Source organism: Hippoglossus hippoglossus, chromosome 3 (assembly GCF_009819705.1).
Source record: "Hippoglossus hippoglossus isolate fHipHip1 chromosome 3, fHipHip1.pri, whole genome shotgun sequence".
Lineage (NCBI taxonomy): Eukaryota > Metazoa > Chordata > Actinopteri > Pleuronectiformes > Pleuronectidae > Hippoglossus > Hippoglossus hippoglossus.
The window spans coordinates 8,445,230-8,462,864 of NC_047153.1; the positions used below are offsets into that span (position 1 = coordinate 8,445,230).

The window sequence follows — 17,635 nt, forward strand, 5'->3', positions numbered from 1 at the left end:
ATACAAGCAGTTGAACAATCGACTGTTTAGCTGATCGGCAGCGTGTTTATTCTTCGTCCCACGTCCTTTGCCACAGAAAGTTATAGCAGAGACGGACAAAGCTGATATGACGCAATTAAAAGACGACAAAAATGAAATCTCTCTATGTTTGAACAACTTTTTGGATAATGTAAGTGCCAAAGTCAATCAAATATATAAAATAGATCGTTTTAAGACATTTTAGTGTTACGTATTACATCTCAAACACAGTTGCACCATGAAAAGTCAAATGAGTTATTCTTAGTTTTCGTTGTGACATGAAAGTAAAGACAAGTAACACCAGATGACTTTCTAAAATCTATAAGAAGCATATTTTTGGTGGGATTTAAGTAGATCCATGAACATGATGGGCATCAGAAACATAAAAGTTAACGTGTACATCGAGCTCAATCTAAAAAATATGTGTTTCATGTCTGTGTGTTCGGACTTGACTTTCTGCATCACTGTTGGTGTTTATTTACCTGAAAAACCAACATAATGTGGCTCATATGACTTTGCATGGTGCTTATATTCAAATACAAACCCCACGGACTCTGCACTCTGAGCAACTTTGAAGTGATGATGTTGGGAGGATTGGTTTTCTTACCTTGGTACGTCTGCTGGGGTTCACATCTCAACTCTCCGATCCCCTTGCCATTGCAATAACAGCGGTACTGGATGCCATGGATGACTTTGTCCCAAGTCTCTCCGATCTGATGGAACTCCCTGGTTTGCGGCTCCTGACACTGATCTGAAAACACAAGACGACAGAGGAGATGGTAGCACGGAACAGAGAATGGTGGGGCAGTAATTCTTAGCTGCAAAGAGCCTTGAACGCACCGACAGCGTCACACTTCCAGCGTCCACGTCCCTGCCCGTAGCAGGTGCAGTTCATCGTGTAGCCCTCGTCGTGGCGTTTGGAGAACTCCTGGTTTACTTCATAGTTGAGGCCTTCAACGATACACTGATCTGCACATACAAGCGAGGAGGGAGACAAGAACACACATGTCATGATCTAATGTCAGATCATGTGACTTCTGTTGCTAAGACTTAAAGATTCAGTGTGTAGAATGTAGTGACATCTAGTGGTGAAGTTGCATGTTGCAGTTGAATACCCCTCACCTCACCCTCCCCTTCCAAACATGAAGGTGAACCTGTTGTCGCCTTCAGTTGTCATAAAAACTCAAAAGGTGTTTAGTTTGTCCAGTCTGGGCTACTATAAAAAACACGGCAGCCTCCGTAGAGAGGACCCACTGCCGATGTAAATATAAAGTATTTAAATATAAAGGGCCCATTCTAGGGTAAAGAAAATGACAACCCGTACAATTTAGATGAAACACACTCGTGAAAACATCACTAAGACTATTTTATATTCAATTTCTGACAATAGATCCCTTTCACCTTAATCTTACACACTGAACCTTTAAACTGTTTTGTTGGAGTTCGCTCTCTGACCTCGCAGCTGTGAGTGAGCAACGCAGCTCCACTCCCCACGGCCGCTACCCAGGCACGTGCACTCCATCATGTGACCCATGACGTCGTGGGGTTTGTCCCACTTGTCGCCAACACGGTGCATCACTCCATCGTTGGTGGTACAAACCTCCTCGTGGGCTACATGAAGAAGAGACAGGAAGAAGAAATAAAAACAAGGAATTGTTGACTGCTTTGTCTACTTACTGTGTTTCTTTTGTGCATTTGTGCGTGCGTGGGAATTCTCCTTGGTCCACTTGGGCTCAGTGCCGTGGTTCTGTGTGTTATGTTACAGCCCTGATGGAGTCATCACTCTCCCATGACCATGAACGTTCTCTCTTCTAAAAGTTAGTTATTTAGTCCCAAATTGTCCACAAGTGACCCAAAGCACCAGCATCATTATCATCCATGAGAACAAGATAAGCACCAAAGTATTTAGCGTAATGCCCTTTAAAGACAAAGTATTTAAAACATGTTAGTAAAGCGTTTGTACGTTTCTGACTTAGGATGTATTACGAGAATAAATGAGATGAAAGCAACTCATCAACTTTCTCCAGGACTTTCACATTTCAACCAAACAAAAAATCAAACAAAAGCATCTTAATCATCCATCGGGTTCTTTAATTGGACGTCAGGTTGTGGATTTCACTGATGGAGCGCACACTCACCGGCCATGGGGCAGAATCCAAAGTGCTGCTCTGCGTCGTAGTCGTAGGTGGTACCGCACCACCTCATGCCATCACGGCGCCCGTCAGCCGTGCAGTCGGTGTAGTTGCGGCCGCTGTAGAGGAAGGGGAAGCTGCACAGGGCGCCGTTGGAGTTGCCGCCTCGTGTTGCCACAATGACTGGAGTCAAGAAGGAGACACAGCTGTTATTGTTCATCTCTGACATGGTTACCAACACGTACAATTCTACTATGGTAAGTAGTCTGTTTATATGAAATGAGTCTGTACATATGAAATAGTAAAATGGCCTGTGTACTGTATATAGTGCTTTTCTAGGATTGATGACCATTCAAAGTGCTTTACAGTACAGTTTTGCCATTCACACATTCATACAGTATGTGCACACTCACTCACTCACACAGCCGTCTGGGCAATTTTGGTTCAGTGTCTCGCCCAAAGCCAGGGATCAAACCGCCGACCTTATAGATTGTGGACAACCCGCTCTAACTCCTGAGCCATCAGTCCTACCATGTCATGGCTTTCTTTGAGTTTGGGGGATGGGATTTATGAAAGATTTTCAAATGTTTGCGCCGATATTCTTGATCTTTAAGTTTGGACATTTTCAGAACAAACATGAAAAGTATCCATGAATCCCAAAGAGGGAGCATTGAGATCCATTAAAACTAAGAGTGAAATGGTGACACCTTTATATTGTTGGTGGACGGTAACAGCCATTGCTTAGGGACGAGGTCCCACATCAGCCCAATACAACAACAAAACCAGTAAAATGGTGAAGCCAAAGTTTACATCTCACCATTCTTCTCGGTACAGAAGGAGTATTGTTTGTCTTTGTCATAGTCTGAGGATGTAGAGCACCAGAGCTGCCCATCTGAGCGTCCGTCCGAGGTGCAGGAGTAGTAGGTCTTCCCCCTGTAGACGAAGGGGAACTCACACGGCTGGCCGGCAGAGTTCCCACCATACGCGTGGTTTCTGGTCTCTGCACAGGAAAGAGAGGGAAGAGAGGGGTTTGATTTTTGGGTTTGAACAAAACGAAACTGTGACCCCTGCTTTTCGTCTCTTCCCTCCTGCGCTCACCCCGTTCCTGACAGCTGATGCCGTTGCCCAGACAGGTACATTGCATCTGCTGGCTGCCCTGGTTTCTGATCCAGTGCTGCCCATCGTAGTAGGTGGCTCCGGAGTCCGTGCGGCAGGTTCCCTCCATGGGGGGGTCGACACGCTTCTGGAGCACGGCATGGGTGGGGGTCAAAACAAGAGCACCTGTGGCTGTACAATGCAGATTGAGAGAAAGATGAATGTAGGGGAAGCTTTTTCCATTTAGTGAACACTTTGAGCAAAACTGAACTTGAACGAGAGTTAAGATTTTAAATCTCACTTCGGCCTGCGTTGTGTCTTTCACACTTCCACTCTCCACGGCCGTTTCCTAAGCACAGACACTGAACGGCTTGTCCACTTGTGTCTGTCTTCGTCCAGGTGTCTCCGATGCGGTACGACGTCTTGGGGTCCTGGTCATTGCAGCGATCTAGGGGAAGAAGAACGGTCAACAGCTGCCGCTTAAGTATGAAAAAGCATGTGTGTGTTTGTGCTTGTTTATCCTCTTCTTACTTCTAGAGGTGCATGTGATGCGTCCATTGCCCTCTCCCAGACACGTGCAGTCCAGCATCATCCAGCCTTGGTACGGTTTCTCCCAGGTCTCCCCCACGACATAGGATGATGCAGCGCTGTTGTCATAGCAACGCTCAGCTGCACAGGTAAATAAAAACACAGCATAAACCTTAATTTGAATGCGTCTGCAGTTTGTCACAAGATACTTGTCCTCCGAACGTTTGCATGAGAAATGGGAAAATCAATAGCTGTGGCGTAAGATGGGTGCTCTCACACACACACCCTGTTTGCCTAGACTGTTGTCAAATATTTAGAATGGTACCAAACACAGTCACACTTCTGAGAAATGACCCTGCTGTGTGTGTGTGTGTGTGTGTGTGTGTGTGTGTGTGTGTGTGTGTGTGTGTGTGTGTACGTGTGTGTGTGTACGTGTACGTGTGTGTGTCCCATTGATCTGCATTCCAGAGTTCATGTTTAAATCTGTGAATCGTTAAAGTTACTCACCCACAGGTTTGCATGTCCACTCTCCTTTGCCGTTTCCCAGACACACACACTCCAGCATGTAGTCAGCGGATTCGTGAGGCCTCTGCCAGGTGTCCCCGATTTTGTAAGAGCTGCCACCTTCATGGCAACGATCTGGAAATGACACAGATTTGAAGTTGGGTCCACTATAGCTTTGATTTAAGGCCTTGATAACCACACACACTGTAACACACCCATCATTCAGGTACTTCTGTATTTTCTACTTATAAAATTTAAGTAAACTGTTTGAACACCAATGCATGAATCCAACAAGGAAAGAAAAATGCAAAAGAACTTTTCTTTTTTTAAATTAGACTTAAATCCAATTAAATTTGAAGTAAAACCAACTTAAATGCCCAATTTCTGATAATGCATACAACTATATTGTTGAACTCACTTGCGATGGTGCAGCTGATCTTGCCCCGACTAGAACCAATGCAGGTACAGTCCCACATCATGCCGTCCTTTGGTCTCTCATAGGTTTCACCGACCCGGTATGTCCGGTCATTGTTCTTGTCATAACAGGAGTCCACCGCTGAGACAAAAACAGGAAACTCCAAAAGGTTAAGAGGCTGTTATTGTTCTACCTGCTGTGGGTGTTTTTTCTCTTGCGCTGCGTAAAGACGCACTGGTGACGGATCAACTTGAAACTTGAAAAAGTGCTCCCATATGTGTTTTCTTAAGTAACTCAGTCCTGTTGTTTTAGTCATAGTGCGAGAGCCTATAGAGTATTTTCTTTGCTTGGTGTCATTGGAACAACAGCTCCCCTGCACTGAGGGAGGCAGCTGATCCAAACCGAAGTGAGCCTGAGAAGAAATGAGCCGATGAGACATTTCTCTGGGTGTGAAACCGGTGGCACTGACCTTCGGGTTTAGATTTGCATTTGATGCCTGCGGCTCCATCGCAGGTGCACACCAGTATACTGCCGAGGTACGGTTTCTCCCACTGCTCGTTCGGTCTGTACGAGCGACCGTTTTCCTCACACCCGACTAGACACCAGGTGACAGAAATATTAAACAATTAGATCATGAAATCATTTATTCTGATTTGAAAATATTAGAAGAAAAAACAAAGCAGAATGAGACCGTTTTCCATGGTGTAACTTACTGTAAATTGGGTACATTTACGCACCAGAAAGCACAATTACGCAGAGATAAAAAATCATCTTTGACCTTTTTACGCATTTAGGAGAATTGATTTTCCATTTTGAAAAGGCAATGGAAGCCCTTGTACCAACCTTGAGAGAGAGCCTCTGCGTCGCGGAGCTCAGGATACACCTGGTACTGGCCCGTCTGTCTCCTCTGCTGCGTCTTTGGCACAGCGTGGACTGCGCTGCTTACGCACAGCGCAACCAGCAGCCCTGTCAGAGGGCCACCAGTCATTTTGAGGGGAGAAGAAGGAGTTCGAGGTGAAGAGTAGTGATGAAGACAAATTCACAATAAGAAGTGAGCGCAGAAGCAGAGTTTTTCTCGGAGAGATTGTCCCTTATTCTCTGCTCCCCGTTGCTGGTCGGACAGACGGGTCGATGTGCCGCCTTACAGCCGGTGCACTAGACTGAGGAGACGGGAGCGCATTGGTTTTATACCCGGACACACCGCCGCAGCCTGAGGGAGGGGAGGGTCTTAACCGGAGCTGGGGTGACCCGCCCGAGTGGGAGCAACACCGACACTGGAAACTTCACTTTCAGGATGAGAAAAAAAAACAAGAAAACAACATTATGAGGATGGAGGAGCTTCAGAGATCAGAGCTTTGTGAGAGATACGATGAAGAGATACCACACAGGGTCAGGGGCCTGCAATCAAAATGGAGAAAGATACAGCACAATTAAATTTAAGAAAATACAACAATAAGAGACTTCTGTGTGTTATAATGCACACTACAACTTTCCAAATAACACACACACTGAACCAGTGGGTCTCAAACTTAGAGAACAATGATCCTCTGCTGGTCCCTGATGCACAAATATTCAAAGCAACTATTAAATAAACTTTATTCTCCTGCACATAATTAATTATATTTCTGCTCTATGTTATTTATCCCCAAATATAAGAAACGGTGGCCTACAGGATTTATACAGCATCAGGGATCGTGTCTCTATATTTTTAAGAGTAAAATATGATTATATACTGAATCGAGGGACAAAATAGCTTTTTTTAAAGTAATTTGCTCTATTCCAGTGTGTGTACTTTGCTCCATCCTGACTAAAACCTCCAGGGGCTGAAAACAGCAGCTCGTCACCAGATAAAGAAAACTCCAGACTGCAGAGTCTGTTCTGCTTCCAGCCAGAACAAGCAGGAGATTTTCTGTTCACGCTGAGAAACCAAACACGATCCTCATTTTTCTTCTTGAGTCATTGTTTACCAGCCAATGTTTCCTGAGTCGAATTATTTTTATATCATGTCGAATAGTAATGTCTGTTTAAGGGTTGTAAGTGAAGTGAGCAAACGCACCCACCCACACACACACCCAACACATTACAGTCTCGTTCTTTCCCCTCCACCTGTTCTACATCCATCACAGTGTTTTTCTTTTCTTTATTTGGTGTGTGTGTGTGTGTGTGTGTGTGTGTGTGTGTTACAGAGAAAAAACGACAAAGTGCTCTCACATCTGTATTTCACATTAAGTCTGCATGACCTCTGGATGTCGGGCAGAGCAATAGCCCATTTTAAAGCCAGCTGGATTCCTCTATTCAGGATTAAGTACTGTTATACAGTAACAACAAATAATATAAATGCTTTTTAGGATATAATCGATTTGATTTTGAGGAATTTGATCAATTGATGTGTTTTAGAGTGGATAAAAACCCAATCCCCTAAATATCTGCTTAAATGACCTATAGAATATATTTTAAAAACTGTTAACTTTGTTCTGGTGCTCCCAATTTGAAACAGTCAAGATGCTGTTTTAACTTTGCATTAAATGATAATTCCAGGTATTTAAGCCCAACATTGTTATTTTGTGCGCATTTGGATCCAATAGAATAAGAGAAAACCGTGGTTTAATTGTCTAAATATAAAAGGTTTGATGGCAGTTTGGTCATAGCCATGTATCCACCAAAGGTTTCATTTATGGGAAATCAATTTCTCAGCTGACAAATGTTTTGAAAACAAACGTGCAACAGGTGAGAAAAATAAAGTAAACCCCGATCACGTCATGCTGTCCTGGGTCTTGTTATTGATGCATGACCAGGCGATGCTGGTTCCATGGGTCTGGTCTGGAGAGCAGCTACTGTGTGTGTGTGTGTGTGTGTGTGTGTGTGTGTGTGTGTGTGTGTGTGTGTGTGTGTGTGTGTGTGTGTGTGTGTGTGTGTGTGTGTGTGTGTGACTGAGGTCTAAGGATTCCTGTCACAGGGCTCGTGACCAGTCAGCTCTGAGGAAACAGAGGCAGAAAACAGCAAAAACAACGTCCCTGTTTTTAAAGTGAGTGAATCTGAGTCATCAATCTCTCTCCTGTGTGGAAAAAAAAAAAATCCTCTGCAAACTTTCCACTTGTGAAACAGCGCCCGAGTGTGTAGGATCAAAACAAAGGGCAGTTTCAAGCCATCAGATCTTTCTAAAAAGTGCAATTTCTTTATTCACTCGATTCCTGAAATGTTCGCTCACGCAGCACAGCCGAGGATCTGGTGTAAAACAAAGCCTAAATATTTGTGACCGAAAGAGACATCGAGTTCCTACTGGAATGGTGGATGTGAGCCTGTGACTTGATTCCCCGGGCTGTTGGGTCTCACTGTCAGATTTATGAGCTGTCTCTGTCGAAGCCTCTGGACGGCCGCCTGGCTTCTATCAAACTGATCCGACCTTATCTCTTTTTTCTCTCTTTCTGACTCTGTTTTCCACACTTTACCGTATTACAACAATTTATCCCCACTCTGGTTGTTTGTTTTGAGTGATTTGTATTTGGGAGCTGAAAGTAGTGAAAACCTGATATGATAATCCTGACATTACTGCTGAGCGTCTTCTGAAGCGTGACGCAGTGCTTTAGATTCGATTTTCCTGCTTTTTTTCCGATCGTCATCATTTTCCTACGAATTTCAAAACAACAGTGCAAATTGCTTGAGTTAAACAATCATAAAACACTTGTATTTATTGCCACAGCACATCTGCACGGGAATGAAGTTGTAAGTATGATTGATTTTAAACATCTGCGGTGCATTACTGAGCAATAATGTGTCTGAAACCTGATGTTCACTATAAACTTCTGCAAGCTGATAGCGAGTTGAAAAATACTGTATCAAACAAAGTGGTTAGCTTTGATATCAATCCTCCATGATTTAAAACACATTGTTTGTGTGGATGAGACGATGATGAGCTGCTGCACAGAAGTCCGGATATTATCCTGGAATTTTCCAGAGTGGCTGCATGTGAGAACACAAATGTCCGAGTCAACAGCTCTGGAAAATTGCCGGACATTTTCCTGCCAACTCCTTCGTAAAAAAGCCTATGAGAGTACAGCAGGAAATTGGAAGATTACAACTACCCCAGGTTAAACACATGAAGAAGATGCAGATGTCAAGATTCACAAGCTTTTCGCGATAATGGCCAACGCCCGACGGATGTGCTGTAAACGGAAACACTTTTTTACCATTGTGGAAGTTAAACCTCCTGGATGCTTTACCCAGGCACCCTACCTGTTGAAATGATTGAACATGCACCTTGACCTTTTAGTTTTGTCCATGATCTGTGGGCCTATACCGCAACCAGCCACCAATGGGCGATCAAGATAACGTGGCTTCACTTTTGAGGAGCTGCCATGTCATCCATCATGTATAATCTATGGGTTTTACAGGGAATTATGTGTTGCTAAGATGACCAGCGTCCAAAAGCAACTGAATGGACAAGAGTGGTTTTGATTTTCTCATCTAGCAAGAAAGCCAATAAGTGTGTTTCCCAAACTTTTGAACTGTAAAATACAAACAGAAGGAGAAATCTGTACAATCTGTGTAGTTTGTGTGCTGCCAATGCTTGAGTCATGTGTTTGTGCTTGAGTTACCAAAATAGATAAAACTCTGAAAAACAGCTGTTTTGTGGGAAGTATCCAACAATTTCCAAATCTAAAAAAGCAGAGTAATGTACTGCAGTGTCTGCCGAGCTTCAACGCACTTAGAGCCTTGGGAGTTCTTTGTTTTTAATGTGTGCTTCACCGAACTGCAAATGGACAGTTTGAAGAGCGAAAGCCAGATGGCAACAGCTGGATGGAACAATTGGGGCGATGAGTGGGGGATGTGTGAAGTGATAGGTGAAGAGAAAGTTGAGAGGGAGTAGAATAGAGCTAGAGAGTGGTGAGGCAAGATGAGCAGCAGTGGAACCATGACTGCCCCACCCACGTCTGGCTGTTCTCCTGCTGCTTTACTCCATCTCCCTGCCAGTGACACAGGAAACATGCATCAATGCAGAAGTTCATACTCCAGACAGCGACAAGGAGAATATGAAATGGTTGAGCAACATCAATTTGCGGGTGTCAGCACTGTCAGCGGTCCTCGTCAAGTCTGAATCACTCAGAATTTTCTGCACAGGATGTGAAGAGCATCTGCTGCTGGGCTGACGACGGGGGCCAGAGGTCGCAGGGAGCAGGGCGGCCCAATACGGAGAAGAACACTCTGACGAAGCACTTCTCAAAGATTCCACAACACAGTGTTACAATGCACGGTTACCGTGGGAACCAGATTGGGTGGGGCCGTTTGGAGAGTGACAGCGAGGGTTTTACTTGACAAGTGAGGGGCGCAGATGGCGGCGCTTCATCGACCAAATTGTACGCTGAGTCACACGAGACACTCTCCCACCCTTGAGATGAGCTAACCTCAGTGTCAGGAGTCCAGCAGAGGAGCAGAGGGATCCCGATTGGTTTGATGCAAGTCTCGGGTCAAGTCTCTTTAAAAAGCACGTCCAACTTAGTTCATCAGCAAATCGCAGGTCAAGAGTGACTTGAAGCAGCGTTAACATTTCTTTGCGTCATGTTTCTGGCCACCTGATAGCTCAATCGTCAATCTCCTTTCAGTTTGGTTATGAGCTCTACCAATTCCTGATGGTGGCTCTTTAGATGCTAAATGCTCCACTTCTCCGTCCAGCAGGATAATGACCAGGATAAGCTCTGAATCATAAAACCAAAACAAACGGCTCAAAGATGTTAAAATGTTCTGTGGAGCTGAGGGGAGCTGCAGCGTTCAGTATGGCCTTGTCACTAGAAGTAGTCACGTGAGTCTCAGAAAATTATCAAATATGTTTGTCAACGACCTTTTTTACCAGTCTAAGACAAAGAGATGACAAAAAGGCCCCAATGTCTTTAAACACAGACTGTGACGATATGAACATGCAATATTGTTAATGAAAAGTCAAAAATAAAAACTTCCGAAAAAGAGCAGCAAACTAAATTATAAACCAGTAAGGCTTCTCTTTCTTCTTCTATTGTTTAATGATGTGTCAACTTCCTGCAATTGGTCAGAAAGTCCAAACTATGGAACCAAACAGTAGTTTAGTTTGATCTGGACTAAGACCGCTTCTTTTAGTTTGGTTTGGATTTCTTTATCTTGGTCGTGGCTCAAGGCTCATCTCACTTGTTATTTTCAGGTTCAGACTAAACTGAAGGTGGAGACCTAATAAGGATGATGTGTGCAAGTGCCCTAAAAAAGACGGTGCATTTTACATTGTTGGATTATGAGAACATCTCACACTTCGTCCTCTTCTAATCTTTTTTTAGGGTCGATCCTGATCCAAGAGCAGCACTCCCTTTGCAAAGCATTAGGAATGCTGACCCTCAGCCTCCACCTCTGCAGACAACTGTGTGTCCTCAGTCCAGTCACGGTTAAAACCTCCACCAGTCCAACCCGACATTTCCGGGACGGCAGTCTTTTCATGACACTTCTCCTTAAGTCTGGGATGTGGAAAGCTTGTCTGGGGTTTCACACCATGACATGAGGTGTAAATAAGCACGACCTTAAGAGGGTAGCCTTTGCTGCAGTGTGTTGGTGTGTTTGGTCAGACAGGCAGTGCTTCTTTAACTTATTTAACACACATACACACAGACCACAATGAAGCCACAGTGTATTCACATATCGTGGTCAGGAGACGATGTCCTTTTCTTTTTTTGTAGACTCCTCTTGTAGACTTGTAGACTGTGGTTCTAAATTGACCAACGGGGGAAAGTAGAGGACACACGTCTGCATCTTGTTTACTCACTGGAATGAAAAAATAGCCACTTTGTTCGCGCTGAAAAATGAGCTTCACAGACATGCACAGAATTTGATACCCATACGAAAACGTCTGTGCCTTTTCCTGTTGTCACGCCGACTACGACGGATTGTCTTAGAGAACATCTCATTAATGAATTCCTGATTAGGCTGCCAGTGGAAAGGAGATGACATTCACACAGACAGGGCACATTTCCAAGGGGCTTACAGTGAGCTCCAAAGGCAGCGAGGTAGAGATTCATCCTGCGCTGACCTGGGCAAACCTTGTTACTCACACTTTTGATGTGTGTCTGCGACGTGCGTTTGAGTGCAACCCCCCCTCGCTACGACCGGGCCGGCCGCGTCATCTCTGACTGGGCAGTTTGTTCTCTTGTGGAGGAAGCAGACACACCGGACTGGCCACACCTTTTACTGGCCATCGAGATGCTGGCCACACCTTTTACTAACCACTGCTGATGAGTAAATGTATTAATCCTATTCTGCATTAAAAGCTGTTTATGCCCAAAATGGGTCAATTAGGTTCCAATTATGAGCTGTGTTACATTTTTCTCATCTTTTAAAACACTCATTTACGAGTGAACAGTTTCCATTATGCTTTGTTTCACCTTGTGTTTTATTAGACTCTAAGTATGTTTTTTCTGAATCACAATATGCTGACTATAGACCATAATATACAAGAGGTGAGAGCAGGGTGTTCTTCAGCTCTCCCACCTGCCTCCTAAAACTTTGTGACGACCTGAAGCAGACTTTCACAGCGTCGTCCCACAAGGGAGGCAGAAGGAAGGTTTATGAGATTCTTGCAAGTCAGGAAATATAAGTCAGAGTCTTGGCCTCTCTCTCTCTGCCGTGGGTTTCTCTCGCCGTCGGCACTTTCCCTCTCTCTTTGCCAGTTTGAGCTTACGGAATAAAAACAAAACTTTTTCCCAGCCAAATCAACAATCCTTTGTCGACACTCACCAACTCTGTGCGTACTTTCCAAACAAATGAGGGGAAATATCATTAACTGTGTACCTTGCCGTGAGCGTCACCATTACTCACTCATTCCCGTCTGGATGACATGGACGTGCCAGCTCACCTGGGGCCATTCAGAGGAAGACGCCCACCTGCCCCAGGTGAAGTCAGCCTGTTTTGGGAAATGCATGACAACTGATTCTATTAACATTATGTAGCACGACAGGGGAATGAATGATCAACAGAGAGACTGCAGAGGTCTGTGTGGCGGAGAAAGGAAAGTCCTCATGAAGAGACCACCACAGCCCCCTTCAACGTACGTGCACGCCATCAGACAACTCCACAAATATACACATGCACAGAAATACACAGACACCTCGGCAAACACAGTCTGCAAATTGCTGAGGTGTTTGCTCTCGGCCGCTGCCACTCGTGAGGTCACCAAAGGATCGTGTAAATTAAACAAGAATCTAAGAAGCGTAATTCTTACCACAGGAAAGTCTTGACTTCCTGGCAATGGTTTCGCAGACACACATACGATAGGATCCTGTTTTGACACCACTGCTAGAAATGATACACTGTGCTCAGAGTCAGGTGTGCCAGCGTGAGCACAGCAGGGATGGGGAGGTTTGATTCAGAGGGTGCTGGAGGAAGGGCAGAGCAGCTGTGGGTGAGCAGTCTGCTGTAGCTGCTGAGTGAAGGTTGGGTCACAGTTCACACCCAGACAATGATTCTACCAGTGGGTAACAGGAGGACTATAATGGCATGTCTTCAGCATTGGTAGGGTAGTGGTGTTGTTGGGGCTGTAAAGAACAAACTGTCCTGCAAAGACAAGCAACTACTGATTTCCAAAAACCTTTCAGCGGACAAGAACACTGAAATCCGACAACTTGACGAAAACCCCAGAATGATAAAATATGTTATTTGTAATATGTAATATTTTATTTAGTTTTTTATGTTCACTGGAAACATGCTTTTTCTCCAATATCAGCTAAGGGAAGGGTCGTGGTTGGTCAAAAAAAAGTCATAGTTCAGATATGGGGAAGGTTAGACAACTAAAACTCTTGGTTGAGGATAGAAGAAGTTTGTGGTTAAAGTTTATTGAGAGGCTAATAACAAGTGGGAGGGCACAAACACCGATCTGTCTCTTAACATTGGTATTGCATCCTGTCCATTAGCATTTCATCCATTCAGACTGTCCATACAGCATTATTCAAACAGACTGGAAGACTGGATCAAACTCTCAAGTCCCATTTACAGGGCAGGAACTTTGTCTGATTAAGCAATTATGCATTCAATTCAAATAGATGTGTGGAGTTCCCCAAGGCTCAATGCAAGGGCCTCTTTTATTTAACAGTTATATGATTCCATTAACACCCTAACTCTAGCAAGAGAATGTAACTGTACATTTGTGGTATGAAATAATGCAGACTCTATTTTAATGTGATAAAATCAGCCATCTGCATTTTAACGTTTACATTATACATTATACATTACATTAATCAAAGAAAAACTCATTTAAAGTTTTTATCTTTGTTATTTTCCAAACGTTTGAACCTGCAAATGTTGTGGACACATTGATGTCTCAAACATCACTAAGAATCTAAAAACATTCATTTTTTTTCATCTCCCCTAAAATAACATGGAAACAGTTGCTATTAATGCATAATAATTCTGATTTGTAAGATAAATGGCTGGAATAACCAAAACCACCATTGCGGTCTTTAAAACCAAAGGGCAATACCAGCAAATATCATCGAAGAATAATTTCACGTGGGCGAGGATATCATTCCACTTTGTCTTGTATAGGACACTTTCCTTAAATTTTTTTTTTATTACCGTTTTCTTCCGCCCCCACACGACTCTCCACTACCTTTTTTGGTGTCAGTCTGAACACGTCTCTCCATTTGGCTCCATGTGAGGCTGCAACCCTCCGTAGACCATTTGCCACAGCGCTGTTTTCTGAGGGAAATGCCAGAACGTTTTACTGATTGTGCCACAGGGAGCCAACACCGTACCCACATCCCTTTGAGTCTCCGGTGAGTTTGCTACTTGAGTGGGACTGCTGACGGTTTGATGGAGAGCATTTCGGACCGAGAGTCGATTAAAGCAAACTTACTGTGAAATTGAGTACAAAAAGTATCCAAATGAGAGAATGACTCACAGGCTGTGGACAGGCACACTGGCAAACCGTATTATATTATTTCCCAGCAGAAAAGTTTTCTGCATGGGGAATTCATTAAGAATCTGTGGAAATGGAGTTTTTCCAATGTTTTCCCCATTAAGACACAAAGTAGGCACATGTTACAGTTTCACTATTGAGGGTAAAATAACAAGTCTGTTAAAAACATCTTAGGAAACAGAATTAACATTTAACCAAACCACAAAAGTTTGGAGTATGACTTTCCCTATTTCATTACTCACTTTTGCCAGTAAATACAATTTCTGGTCAGTGCCTTTCTTACAGGAAAAGGCAAAAATACCAAAAGGACGGGAAAGCTGCAAAACATTACCTGAGGCCCAAAACTCAATCAGAGCTTAAAAACATCTGACCTCTGCCTCACTCCCACACTGTCTGACTTTTGTCAGACACAATGCAAACTGTCCGCTCAGGGTAATGTGTCCTGTCCTGCAGCTCCGAGGACCAATTAAACAGACGATGATAGAAGGTCCTCGGAGACAAGCATGACATCATCACAATGTGTGTGTGTGTGTGTTTTTGTGGGTCTTTATAATGTCTCTCTCCTTTTCTAATCTCCTGTAATTACACAGCTCATCGTCCCCTGAAGGAATCCAGCGCATGACATCAGACACACCAGAGGTTATTTGTTAAAAGCTGGAACATCTTTGGGAGTTCACACATAATCACGGAGACTTCATCTGACTCACGGGAGACTGCGACAGGAGGTGTGAAGTGCACGTACAGGTAAAGGAAGTCACATATCAGTGATAAACCCCCTCTCAACAGCGTCCTGTATGGAAAACAAACTTTCTCCTGATATTTATTTAGCTACAGTCTATTTTGCTGAACCATGATTGACCTAAACATTGCAGAAATGAAATAACAGACTCACACAGCTATGACACAGACAGTAAAAGTTTTGTGAACATCTGTGTTTGTTGTGGAGACGATTCAGTCAGAAGCGATTGTCTCATAACCAAAGAAGGAAGTCTGGAGGTTTCTGAATTTACTTGTATGAAAATAGGAAGTTAAACTTGTTTTTGTATTTCAAATGGAAAATACTTCAATTTGCTCTTGTCTGCACAAATGCATAGTAACTGTCATTTTTGCAAATGTGGGCAAATCTGACGATATTAATATTTTTAAAGGACCATCTTATGGAGTTCTCCTTTTTATTTTTGGCTTCTTCTTACTTCTATTGAGCAACATAAACTTCTGTCTTCACCATGAACTAAGCTGCACAGCTCAGCACTGACGTATGAGAACGTCATTAGATATGCTGATATTAGTTATTTGCCGAACCAGAATATTGGACAAAATGAAAATCAACCTGCTGGTGGTGCAAAGAGTCTAAGGAGAAAGATAAAGACGAGGACTTTAAGTACATGAATCATTGGTCAAAACTATTTAATACAAAATGAAAGATTGATAAATAAAAATATGTGCAAAGTACCCAGGTAATAAAGGGTTGATAATATCAGACAAACTCAGCTCACTAAGTTATTTTTAATTTAAGTTATTTTGGTGGTTTGCACTGAAGATGTGCAAAACTAAAAAGTTTTACCAACTTAAAAGCACACGTAACATGTTCAATTTCAAGATGTCTGTATTGTGTTTCAGGCAATAATCTTTGAAATGTGATCAGTTCACTGTTGTGTTAAAAACCATTACTGGTGAAAATCAACCAGTGAGCAACATCAGAAAGGTTTAATAAGTATTAATAGTCCAGGGTTGTGTTTTCAGCCCTGGACGGATTACCACAGAACCTGGAAGGCAAGAATCCAGTAGATTTTGGCGCAGCTGCAGATCAGGGGATGGATCCAGGAAATGTTTGAATCACTTTCTTAAACAGTGCTAGAGAGTTTTTTACATTTTCACTGATTCCCCAGAGAATAACTCATGGATCTTGATAACAAAATAAAATCAGGCATATTTAGGGGACTGATATTTATAAGTGTGTGCAATTTGGTACATCCTGATTGGATTTAGGAGACTGTAGGGCCTTGGCAGACATATGCATGTTTTCTACTGATTCTGGCCATTCTAGTTATTTAATGTTACTCCTATTGAGATCGGCCTATTAGAAGGTTATAATCATGTATATATATATTTTATGTATATATGGATCATTGCTTTACATTTCTAATGCTTTATAATATACTTTAAATTACAACAAATTATACTTTGTTGAGAACTTTCAATATTCTTCTATGTTACGGTTTGGCAAGACACAAATACACGTAACGTTGTGCCACAAAACTGGAGGTGATAAAATCTTAAATGTGAAGGGAGCAGTCGTTGAGTCAATCGTGCAAGTCATGCCCTGCTCACAGTTCATATCTCCGTACTGCCATTTTGAGAGGAAGAATAACTTATGTAACCTCTAATTAAAGGACAAAGAGTAAACATACTGTAACATAGAGAGCTGCTTAGTTCCCTGTGTGTGTTACAGAGTTCCTTATTGACTTAAACAACACTGCCCCAGACGGTGAGTCCCGCTCAGACCAGACCAATGAAAACAGCGCCTCTCTTTTGCGGTTCTGTTCAACATGACCCCTCTTCCCTCTGCAAACGCAGCCGGCCTGACTGCACATCACAAACTCACACACACACAAACACACACACACACACACTCGCATTCATCTCCTCACAGCCCTTTGCTGTGGTGGAAAGTCTGTCGACAGTGACATCATCACACAAGAATGGAAATATCGTCCCAGGCAACCAGTAACATCACAACACCGCGGAAATGGTTACTGTCATTAAAGCCCCATAAGCATTGATGCAAGGAAGCAAAGGCTGTGGGGCACAACACCAGTGGAGAGCCACAACCCACACAACGAGACACACACGCACACACACACACACACACACACAGACACACAGACACACGGACACACACACACACACAGACACACAGACACACCAAACACACACACACACACAGCAGAGTATAAACAGAGAGCTCATTTATGGTCTAAAATCTTGCATCATGATAAAAACATCGAGGATTGAATCATC

At 43.2% G+C, this 17,635-nt stretch overlaps 1 protein-coding gene across 2 annotated transcripts in view; it reads right to left on the minus strand.

Annotated features, from left to right (window-relative positions):
* fn1b (fibronectin 1b) overlaps positions 1-5,860 on the minus strand; it is a 22,077-nt gene extending 16,217 nt beyond the window's left edge. For both annotated transcript variants that reach the window (XM_034573485.1, XM_034573477.1), the window contains exons 1-12: positions 5,536-5,860; positions 5,162-5,287; positions 4,696-4,833; positions 4,281-4,412; positions 3,777-3,914; positions 3,547-3,693; positions 3,249-3,437; positions 2,968-3,150; positions 2,157-2,333; positions 1,474-1,629; positions 859-987; positions 626-769 (exon numbers count right to left, since the gene is read on the minus strand). In XM_034573485.1, the coding sequence (XP_034429376.1) occupies positions 626-769; positions 859-987; positions 1,474-1,629; positions 2,157-2,333; positions 2,968-3,150; positions 3,249-3,437; positions 3,547-3,693; positions 3,777-3,914; positions 4,281-4,412; positions 4,696-4,833; positions 5,162-5,287; positions 5,536-5,680 (1,804 nt within the window). In that variant the 5' untranslated portion in view covers positions 5,681-5,860. The remainder of the gene's footprint in view (positions 1-625; positions 770-858; positions 988-1,473; positions 1,630-2,156; positions 2,334-2,967; positions 3,151-3,248; positions 3,438-3,546; positions 3,694-3,776; positions 3,915-4,280; positions 4,413-4,695; positions 4,834-5,161; positions 5,288-5,535) is intronic.
* Positions 5,861-17,635: the final 11,775 nt, after the last annotated feature.